This window comes from Mastomys coucha, unplaced genomic scaffold, assembly GCF_008632895.1.
Source record: "Mastomys coucha isolate ucsf_1 unplaced genomic scaffold, UCSF_Mcou_1 pScaffold14, whole genome shotgun sequence".
NCBI classification, from domain to species: Eukaryota; Metazoa; Chordata; class Mammalia; order Rodentia; family Muridae; genus Mastomys; species Mastomys coucha.
In genome coordinates this window covers 86,304,375-86,315,313 of record NW_022196896.1, presented here as the reverse complement: position 1 = coordinate 86,315,313, position 10,939 = coordinate 86,304,375, and the positions used below count along the sequence as shown (strand labels likewise).

General features: G+C 43.6%; 1 protein-coding gene across 16 annotated transcripts in view; it reads left to right on the top strand.

Annotated features, from left to right (window-relative positions):
* Positions 1-4,857: 4,857 nt before the first annotated feature.
* Positions 4,858-10,939, top strand: part of Ica1l (islet cell autoantigen 1 like) — a 54,744-nt gene continuing 48,662 nt past the window's right edge. For 6 of the 16 annotated variants that reach the window (XR_004117906.1, XM_031367639.1, XM_031367652.1 and 3 more), the window contains exon 1: positions 5,598-5,718. Coding sequence is in view for 7 of the 16 variants with exons in the window: in XM_031367639.1 (XP_031223499.1) it covers positions 5,663-5,718 (56 nt within the window). In the remaining 9 variants the exon portion in view is untranslated. Of the gene's footprint in view, positions 5,049-5,174; positions 5,249-5,280; positions 5,537-5,568; positions 5,719-10,939 lie in introns of those variants that run through there. The other 10 variants (XM_031367650.1, XM_031367647.1, XM_031367649.1 and 7 more) reach the window with 8 other exon arrangements.

Sequence of the window (10,939 nt, the reverse complement as noted above, 5' to 3'; positions counted from 1 at the left end):
AGGCAGGTTGTTTCCAGCTGAGGGAGAGGCACAGAGAAATCCTAAACAGCAGCTTGAATACTGTTAGAAAGGACATGTGCATAATACTTCATACACCAGGAAATTTTACTTCCTCTAAAGCCACCTTTAGATTCCTAGAAGGAATAATATTTTATTGTGGAAAATATGAAAAGAAAACCTTGCTTTACCTGGAGAAGGCCCAGTGGAAGCAAGGCATTTAAAATTTACATTTTTTTAAAGATTTATTTATTATAAATAGATACATTGTAGCTGTCTTCAGAAGCACCAGAAGAGAGCATCAGATTTTATTATGGGTGGTTGTGAGCCACCATGTGGTTGCTGGGATTTGAACTCACGACTTCGGAGGAGCAGTCGGTGCTCTTACCCACTCAGCCATCTCACCAGCCCTAAAATTTACATTTTATGTAGAATACAGAAAATACTTTCTTTCTTTGGGATTAGAATTACATTTGGAACTTATAAACTATGCATAGCCATATATCTATGCCTTCCGGGTTCTAGGAAAAGGATGAATATTTAATTTGATGCACACATAATTATACAATTAACCCTGTGTCTTGGTGTTTTGTTTTGGTTTTGTGCTACGATAAGATCCTATGACCAAAGCAACTTATGAAACATTTAATTTGGGACTCAGAATCACTAAGTGCAGTTTCAGGCGCTCTGGTGACAATTTCTGATCTGATGCGTTTACATAAATACAGGCAATAGGAAAGATCACGCTGGGTGTGGTGTCCTGGGCCTTTACTCCTGCACTCAGAGGCCAAGGCATGTAGATCTCTGAGCTTGGGGGCCAACCTGGTCTACCTTCCAGGCCAGCCAGGGTTACATAGTAAGACCTTGTCTTAAATTAAGAAAAAGAAAGAAAACCCCTACTACCAGTTTGATCTCACTTGTAGAGCCCCACATCCAAGTCATCTTCTTTTCAGTTGTAAGAATCTATGAGAAAGGAAGACATTCTGAATAGTATAAAGTTTTATGTTCATGGAGAAGTGGCAATTATGTATACTTAATTCAATCTTCTCACAGAAACACTTCAAGAGTGTTAAATCCTTTTTTTTTTTTAAAGATTTACTTATTATTATATCTAAGTACATTGTAGCTGTCTTCAGACACACCAGAAGAGGATGTGATGGTTGTGAGCCACCATGTGGTTGCTGGGATTTGAACTCAGGATGTTCAGAAGAGCAGTCAGTACCCTTAACCACTAAGCCATCTCTCTAGCCCCCTTTATTTTTTGGTTGTGAGCCTAGCCTTTAACTGCTGAGCCATCTTTCCAGCTCCCCCTTTATTTTTTAAAAAGGAATTTGGGGGTTTTGTTTTTTGTTTTGTTTTTTCTTGGTTTTTTTGAGACAGGGTTTCTCTGTATAGCCCTGGCTGTCCTGGAACTCACTCTGTAGACCAGGCTGGCCTCGAACTCAGAATCTGCCTGCCTCTGCCTCCCAAGTGCTGGGATTAAAGGTGTGTGCCACCACCGCCCGGCTGGGGTTTTTTTTTTTAACCATGCTGCCTTACTTTTTGGTTGTTTTTTGGTGGTGTTTTTTGCTTTTGTTTTTGATTTGGTTTTTGTTTTGGGTTTTTTGTTTTGTTTTTTGGATTTGGGAGGTTTTTTGGAGAGTTTTGTTGTTGTTTTGGTTTTTGGTTGTTGTATTTTGCAGACTCTTTCTCTCTGTAGCCCTTGCTGTCCAGACCCGGCTTACCTTGAACTCAGATCTCTCTGCCTGCCTGTGCCTATTGAGTGCTAGGATCAAAGGTGTGCACCACTGTGCCCAACTCTACCTTACTCATTTCTTAAGGCACTAAAGTACTTATACACCTTGATCAACCCTACCATTTGAAGGGTGTTAATTCATTTTATTTCATTTATTCATAGGAATATACTGAGGAAATCCTCATTACTGCCCAGAAGTGTTATTGTAGTTCAGCATGGTTTGCCAAGAGATTTCTACATTCGTGTCACTGCTTCCTAGTGATCTGTGACAAGTACTGTAGTACTTGAAAACATTGTTCCTCTTTCTGTAACAAGCCCTGATTTAGTGAGAAACCCACCAGGACTGCTGACTTCCTGCTGTGTTGCTTGGCAGGCCTTTCTGTTTCAGGTAGAGCTGGAAAAGATAGCCTGCCCTCCTGAATTCAGTTCTAACTGTTGGAGAAATATTACCTAAAATACCCCAAGAAGCAAACATACCATTGACATGGTAACATCTTAAAAGCTGTTTTGCTTACTGTTTAGGAGTCATTTGTTCCTTGGAATGATGTCTAATTCTGTTTAGGTATTATATGGCAGCTGGCCATTAGCCCTTTTTATCTGGATCATTGTTAGAATAGACATTGATTAGGGACCTAAGTTTGCATTAGGCACAGTACTAGAGACAAGGCTGCAGAAATACGTAAGGACGGAACAGCAAAGCATCTAATGGGAAAAACAAACTGGTAAATGAATTCGGTGCTCGTGTTCTGTGAGACATCCTAGGGAGACGTTAACAGCATCTGTTCATTGTAGACAGGCACTGAGAGTGGACCTGGACCGTAGACAAGCCCACTAGTTTAGCAAAGCAGTGAGTTTAGCAGGTAACTTATAGGAGCATGAATGACACGATGACAGTTAAAGTCACCAAGAAGCCCACCTCAGTGTGGTGGCAGCTCCCAGAAGCTACAAGCCCTGGAGGACCCTGTTCACCAGCTGGCAGCCGCGCTCAACAGTCTCTTCTCAGTTGTTTGCTGCTCTCCTAACCTTGGATCTTGGATCTTTCATGAGCCTCTTGAGTCTTGAGACTTATCCAGAAAGGGGTGTTTGAGGAAACAGCTACACAAGGTGTTAAGAGGCCAGATAGGCTGGTTAGGAGGTGTCCCAGACAATACTGGGACAGTTTTCTGAGTCTTTGCCTTGCCCTCCCCAAGAATGGAGTGGACAGACACCTAAGGCAAAGCAATGGGGAACTTAATTGCCGTGCAGGCGTAACAATCCAAACAGGGATTGAGAGTCTTGGTGGCAGCAGAACGTCCGCGGGAGGCTACAGACAGCCCTGTGCCTTCAGCAGGCTGCAGGGACCAGTAAGAGATTTTGCTCTTAACACACCCAAGAGAGGAGGGTTACAGGTGGAACACGCTAGGAAAGCTTTGGGGTACCAACCTTGAGTCTGAGTCTGCAGACAGGCAGAGGCTGGAGTCTGTCTCTGGTCAGGTCTTGGAGGTTGGAGACAGCGGCAGGAATGAATTTCCATATGCAGCCAGAGCATGGAATCCCGAGGCTCAGACAGGGAGGAGGCGTCCTTGCAGCTGCTGGTCAAGTCCTGGAGGCTGGAGGCTGGAGGCTGGAGCATGGTGAACCTCGCAAGGTTCTTGAAGACAGTATTCTTCCTCCAGGAACATCTAGAGCTGGCTGAGCCAGCCTGAGTCTACTTCTCTTCCTCTGAAAAGCAGTCTGCTCAAACGGAAGCCCTTGCCAGCTCTGCTATATAGAGCCAGAGGGGCCCTGATTGGCCGGATCTGTGTGCATACAAATTAAGCCTGTCTGTAAGAGAGGCAGAAGCAGGTGGACCTAAGATCGAGTATGGTCTGCCTAGTGAGGTCCAGCGGAGCCAGAGCTAGAGAGTGAGAACTTGTCTCAGGAAAACAAAGAACAACAACAAAAGCCCAAATTTTAAAAATGGGACCAATCAGGGAAGAGCTGTTAAAACCTGGAGCTGGAGGGGACTAGCACTGAGCCATCTAACACATTCTCAGCCAGGTCAGTGTGTTGCTTTCCCTGTCAGGTAGGGCAGTAGGTCCTGAACTGAAGTTTCTGACAGTTTCCAGCTGATATGGAAGGAGGCAGAAGGGATATTCAGTCATCAAACAGGAGCCGCTGCAGCTGTCAGGAGCTTTCCAGCTTCCATCACAGTAGCCTTTAATTCAAGGTCAATAGTGCTGGCTACAGCTCGCTCTCACCTTGGTCCTCCACATCAGTTTTTGCCCAGCTTTATTTAGTCTTTTTCATTGTGCTCAGCTGTTGCCTCGCTGACAGCTGGACTCATTCAGTAGCTGTGACTGCCACTAACTCCCTGCCCTGGGCCCCTCTCTGGAGCCTTAGAAAGGGCTGCGGCCCCACCCACCCATCTCAGTACGACCAAAGGAAGATCCAGAGAACTGTAGTTGACCAATGATATCTGCTTCCTGTTAATTTATATTCCTTCGAGGATTTGGACTTTGAGGAGCAAGGGGAGCTAGTGACACTTTTCGTGAGGGAGAAAAATGTCCCAAAATTGCATATAATTTCAAGTATTTGCCCATTATTTGAAATCCAAAAATAGCTTTGTAAGAATTTAAATTTATCTTAAAAGTTATAGTTCAAATAGGAGAAGTATCTCTTTTTCTAGTCTAAAACGTAAACATTTTACAGACTACTTTGTAATTAATATTCAGTCTGGACCCTTACCTCGTGTAGTTCTCCAAGATCCCTCAGATAGTTATCCCAAGAGTTAAGCGTGTTTTTCTTTTTTTATTGTCAGCCTATCTATGTCATAAATACAATGAATTCGTATGTTGTAAACCTTTAGGAAAGTTAAACTTGGACGTCAACTTGAAAAAGAAAACACTTTTGAGTTTATTATTCCTTACCAGTAATAATTTTCCATTCGCCTCAGTTCCATTCCCCCCCTCCCCGAAGTATTTAGGCTCAGAATTCGCTTTTTACTCCTGAAAACTGGTTTCTTATTCACTCTCACACTCGGAACTGTAGTTCTGTAGATGGCATTTGAAGTCAGTTATTAACAGTTGTCCCTTTTTTAAATCTTTAAAAATGAGAGTGTGAAGCCCCGCGCGAACGTCCGCCTCGCGCCGAGCCCTAGTACTGAGGGACGACCAAGGTGCCGAGGCAGCACGGGGAAGGCGGGAGCTGGGAGGCAAGGCCAGGCTGGTCTTCCCCGCAGCCACCTTGGCTGCCTCGGCTCAGCGAGGGTCCGGGGCTCAGGGCCCGGCGCCAGGCGCCCGGCACTTCTCACGGGCAAGCGACACCCAGCGCCCGCGCCCTCCGCCGGCGGAGACAGGTACGCCGGGGCGCGCAGAGCGAGCCGAGCCGAGCGGAGCCGAGCGGCCGCGCGCAGGGCTGCGGGTTTAAATCTCCCGCCGCGGAGCCCCGCACCTCGGCGCACCGGCGCGGCGGGCGCGGGCTCGCGGGCTCGCGGGCGGCGGCTGGAGCCGGTGCGCGGACGGGAGCGGCGAGGAGCGGCGCGGCTCCGGCGGCGCGGTGAGCGTCCGGGGTCTGGCCCGCCGCTCCCTCCGGGCGGCGGGCAGCGGGCGGCGGTGGCCAACCCCGGTTCCCATGACGACGACGGGCGGGGGCGCGGGCCGCGCGCTCTCGGTGGGCCGGCCTCAGGCGGCGGCCTCGGAGGGCCTGGCGGCTCTGCGGCGGGGGCGTCTCCCGCGCTCCCTCCCCGGGAAGCCGCGGCCTGAGGTCGGCCTGGGTGCTCCCGGTGCGGAGGGGGGGGGGGGCCGATGCTCGCAGCCCCGCGCGCTTTCTTGCTGGCCCGGCTTTGTACGTCGCGCTTTAATTTATTTTGATTATTGTCCTGTTACGGGATGTCTTCCGGACAGACCAGTGACGGGATCGACGTGGTGAAAAAAAAAAAACGGAGCCTAAGCAAAGCTGCGGGTTGGAGTGATGTCGAAATGCAACACCTCGTGGGGGTGTTGGTGCACAAAGCCCTCCTCTCCCAGGTGGGGACCCCAGCATCCCCGCATGGATTCGGCTGGGGAAAAGCAGGCCAGCTGTCTCTGACCACTGACCTCACCTGGGTGACGATGCCGGCGGCCGATACCTGATGCTCTAAGAAAAATGGAGACTGGGGGAGGGAGGTTGGAGGGGGCAAAAAAAACCAGTCCTGCTTGGCATCCTACCCGTGAGCTGTGGGCTTGCCAGGGGTGTGTGTGAGTGGGGGGGAGGGTCATGTGATATATGATCTCCATGCACAAAACATACAACCTGTTAGCAACTCTAGACCACTGAAATAGTTTGTGAGGAGACGATGTTTCCCTGTGGTTTGGACTCATAAGTATTTTAAGTATTGATTTATTTGATTCTGGCTTAAGCGACGTATTGTAAAGTAATATTACGCTAATCGTCTTCACATCAATATTTAGCAGCTACAGGTACCTCATTCTTTAATGGAAATTAATTATTTATTACAGTTATACATTTACTGGCCAAGTAAACATCTCCCAATGGCGGGTATATATTTAATATGACCAAAGTTAGAAATCATATTAATTATCAGTTCATAACATTACCAGTTTTCTTTGAACTTTTTGTACTTATTTTAATAATGCAAAATGGGTTGTACATGTAGCTATTAGAAACAGCAGAGCACTGTTTAATTACCAGTAATCCTAATTGCTAGAGAAATCATTATAAGCTTTTTTTTTTTTTTAAGATTTATCTATTTATTTTATGTATGTGAGTACACTGTTGCTGTCTTCAGACACACCACAAATTGACATCGGATGCCCATTACAGATGGTTGTGAGCCACCATGTGGTTGCTGGGAATTGAGCTCCAAACTTCTGGAAGAATAGTTAGTGCTCTTAACCGCTGAGCCCTCTCTCCAGCTCTAGAGAAATCATTATAATCTTAGGGTTAGAAGGGTGCTGAGATCCCGGTTCAAAAGGCAAAACTGTAAACATAAGACTGATGGGGAAAGCAGGAATCCATATTTTCATTGTAGATGTTTGTCATGAAAATTAAATTTATTCCAGTGACTGAAGTAAGACCAAATATCAAAATGTGAAACATAATAGACTACATTGTTTTATACTAACAAACTCTGGTATTCTGTAATACATACACTGAGTAAAATCTTATTTTTTTTTTACTTTCTCAACAGTATGTCTTCTTTAAATTTTTATTATATTATATTTATTATATTCTCTAGCAACAGAAGGGATGTGTAAAGGACTCACTTTAAATCATCTCTGAAATTGGAGATTCTCCTTATGTAAAGTGACTTTTGTTACATACCCCTTTCCCATTGGTCATTTGGTCTTTTTCATTTATCATTTACACTTTGCCTTTTTTTTCCGTTTTTTTTTTTTTATCAGCTTACTTTTACCTTTTTTCTGTAGTGAAACATTCAGATTTCTGTTTAGATCTAGTGTTTATAATTAAAAAATCAGTTACCATCTATATACATCTTATTATTTTACCATCATTGGCCCATTTGTAGAACACTAAGAAAAAAAGCTTAAAAGGTAGCTAAAAAGAAGACTAATGTAACATTTACAAAAGCCAACATTACCAACTATTAAAATTTTGTTATATTTCTTTTTGGTATTTTATTTTATTTTTTAAATCTTGTTTGTGGTGCTGGGAAATGAAGACTGGGCCCTGAGCATACCCAGCGGTATACCTAGCCCAAGTATGTTTTTATATTATCATTTCCAGATTTGTACCTTGAGGATTGTGATAGTTTCAGATTCTGGCATTCTAGCTGATGGTGTTTGGAATTGTATTTTGATGTTATGGCCCCAACTTAACTTTGGCCAGGCATAAGCTGAATATATTGTCGATTCTGTTCCAAGCCACCACAATAAAGAAGCTACATAATTCTTGTAGTATAGTGGATAAAAAAAATTACTTTGTTGTTGTTTTCAAGACAGGAACTCCTGATCTTCCTGCCTTTCCCTTCTAAATGGCAGGGTTGTGGATGCATGTACTATGTACAAACACACACAGACACACATACATACATACACATATACATACACACGCACATGCACACACATCAAACCCACCTAAAAGTTGTATTAAGTGTGTAATAGCTTGTCTAAAAAGTTGCAGATTTTTATTTGAGAATACATTATTAAGAGCTAAAGATGGCTACCCCAGCCTTCATCAGCAAGGCTTGTTTAGCAGCCTGGCGGGAGACGTCTTGCTTCCATGGCTGCTGACTGATTCCGTGGGGCTTGCTGAAGTTCAGAGTAGCTTTTGGGTCTTTTAGTTTGTTTGTTTGTTTTTGTTATTTTTAACATCGGTGAAGTTTGCTGTGCCAATTAACACTTTTAGGAATGATTTATAATACCACACTTTTGGTAGCATAGCACTTTTTCAGTATAGGACTGGTCCCTTCAAACCCTGCATCTACCTTATCAGCTAAACTTGTGTGATATCCTAAGTCTTTTGTTATTTCATCCATGTCCTCTGTATCTTCACCAAGACACCGAGTTTCAAGCCATTCCTTATACACTGTTTCCTCATGAGACTGCAGTAACTGGGTTACAGCCACAGGCTCCACACACACAGTTCTAGTTCTCGTGCTACATTTGTCACATCTGCAGTTAGTTACATGAAGAGTAACTTCTCTGGAGCCCCTCAAAGTCAGTTGAGAGTTCCGATAAGTCTTCCAGACACCAATTAATATTGATATTTGATCTCTTCTTATAAGTCCTAGATCAAAGCATCTAAGACGTTGACCTTTTGGAAAGGTCATTATGTAATTTCCTGGGTTTGTCATAGGAATGGATGCCACAGATCTGTAAAGTACATTTCATTTAACAGTATGATTTAAAAGTTGGAATGACTCCTTGATCTGCTGGGTGCAGAATGGATGCAATGTTAGCAGATATGGAATTAACATGAATTTCATTGTAAATCCCCATCCGAGCTCCTGTAGACTAAGTATGTTGCCAACGATGACTTAAAAAGTTGTGGTTTTGTTTTTTAATACAAATATAAGATGGTATGTCACTATGCTGCTCAGACTCAAGCAATCCTCCTGCCTCAGCAGCTGGGATAACGGGAACATACTACTGTGCCCAGCCTAACAGCAATATTTTGAAAGGATCTTTCTTTCCTGATGTGAAGCAGTGGCTTCAGCAGTAGGATTAAAACAGTCCACAAACAGGGCTGTGAATAGAGACCTTTTAGACAGCACAGTTGCAGCAAATGTACTCTAACTCTGTGTGTGTGTGTGTGTGTGTGTGTGTGTGTGAGAATATCTTTGGGGGTTTTTGAATATATATATATATATATATATATATATATATATATATATGTGCTATATAGATGATATATTCATGTCTATATCAGCAATTTCCTTTTAAGCAATTTTAAGTTCAGAGCATTAACTATATCTACATGTTGTGGACATTTATATGACAATTGTCTTGGTTTGGTTTTTCCTGTGTAGCCTTGGCTGTGCTAGAACTAGCTCTGTAGACCAGGCTGATCTCAAACTCAGAGATCTGCCTGCCTCTGTTTCTTGAGTGCTGGGATTGAAAGGCCTGAGCCACTTCTGTCCAGCAATGTAACTATGACCAATGTCAATTCCAAGAACATTAATTAGCTCACCCCTGTCCATCTGTAAATGATGCTGGGAGACTCAGCCTTTCTTTCACCTTTAGTGTCATGTCCCTTTTACTTCTGTTATTCTAAGTATCTGTATCTCTCTGTCCAGCGTTGTTCTTAGATCTGTCATCCTTGTTCTAACTCTGCTGTTCAAATCAAGCCCTGCTTACCTTGGCCTTTGTGGTTTTAAACCTACTCAGACTGGCTCTCCACACAGCTGTTCTGTCTGTAGTTTATGTCCTTCAAATCCAAGATGTCTTTCTCTTTCCTTTTCCTTTGCTTGTTTTGGAGACAGGGTCTCTCTGTGTAGCCCTGGCTGTCTTAGAACGCTACTCTGTAGACCAGGCTGGCCTTGAATTTGGAGATCTACCATCCTCAGTGCTGGGATTAAAGGTGTGCATCATCACACCCAGCCGCTGCTTCTTACCTCTTGTTTCTCTCAGCTGTCATAAACAGTTTTGTGGAGGTATCTTGTATTTATCTGCACCAGCTTTTCAAACTTGTATTTTATGGAACTAATTTTTCAAGAGAATTTTTAAATGTTTTTGTTATGGACAGTTTCTTTTTCTTACATGTAGTGCCGCTTTTTCTTGTTATTTGTTTTGTACATTATTTATTGTTGAATGGAGCCATTCTGTTCTGGACTGATCTTTGCCTGAGAGTGGTACAAGCACTGTCAGCCCTTCCTGTTCACCTGGCGTTTGGAAGGGCTCCTGTGGAGTCTAAGGCACTGGGTGCTGCTGATTGTGCTCTGCTGTGACTGGCTGCTGGGTGCCAGAGTGTCCAATGGTTCTGGATGCTGGCAAGGCTGACTGGCAGTGGGTTCATTTGGTCTGATGTGCTTCCTGTCTCTGTTTTCTATATAACCATGCCTTGCCTCGGGGCAAGAATTATTTTTAACCGTTCCATAGCTGCCCTGAATTTTAGGGTGCCCAATACTCCTTGCCTTTTTAATCCTGAGGTTAAAACTGAAGCATTTGGACTAATGTAATTTCTTAATAAATCAGCTCTTATTTAAGGGAGCGGTTGGGAAAGAAAGTGGCCCTGAGTGCTGTCTTTCAGAGAGACCTTGGAGTGGTTCTGTGAATGAAAGTGTCTTCTGAAGAGCTCCCGAACTTTTCATCTACGTAGATGGCACATGGTGGTGGCAGGCTGAAAGGGCTGAAAACTGAGTTCACCAATATCAAGTCTTGTTGAATTAGTTCTACCCAACTAAGGAACGTGGGCCACTTGTAAATTCTTAGTCAGGTTCTCACAGAGAAAATTGTAAAGAAATATTCCCACCATAAATAGGCCCTGTTTTCAGTTGTCTATTCTGCTAGCTTGTGATTGGCTGCTGTGACTTCAAGGTTCATATTTTCAAATTAGTGGTGAGAACTCATGCAAGTTACTGAAAATGGCTCTTTATGACATTAGATGACATTCATATCAGATTTGGGTGTTTCCTTAAATTTGATGTATATTTTATTATATCCAACCTTTATTTATTGACATCAGAAAAGAATTATGTAATATAACACCTATTTTTTTTCCTGGAAGATTCAATACTTTCAAATCATTGCTCATCTGACATTTTTCTCCTTTTTCCGCCCCCCCCCC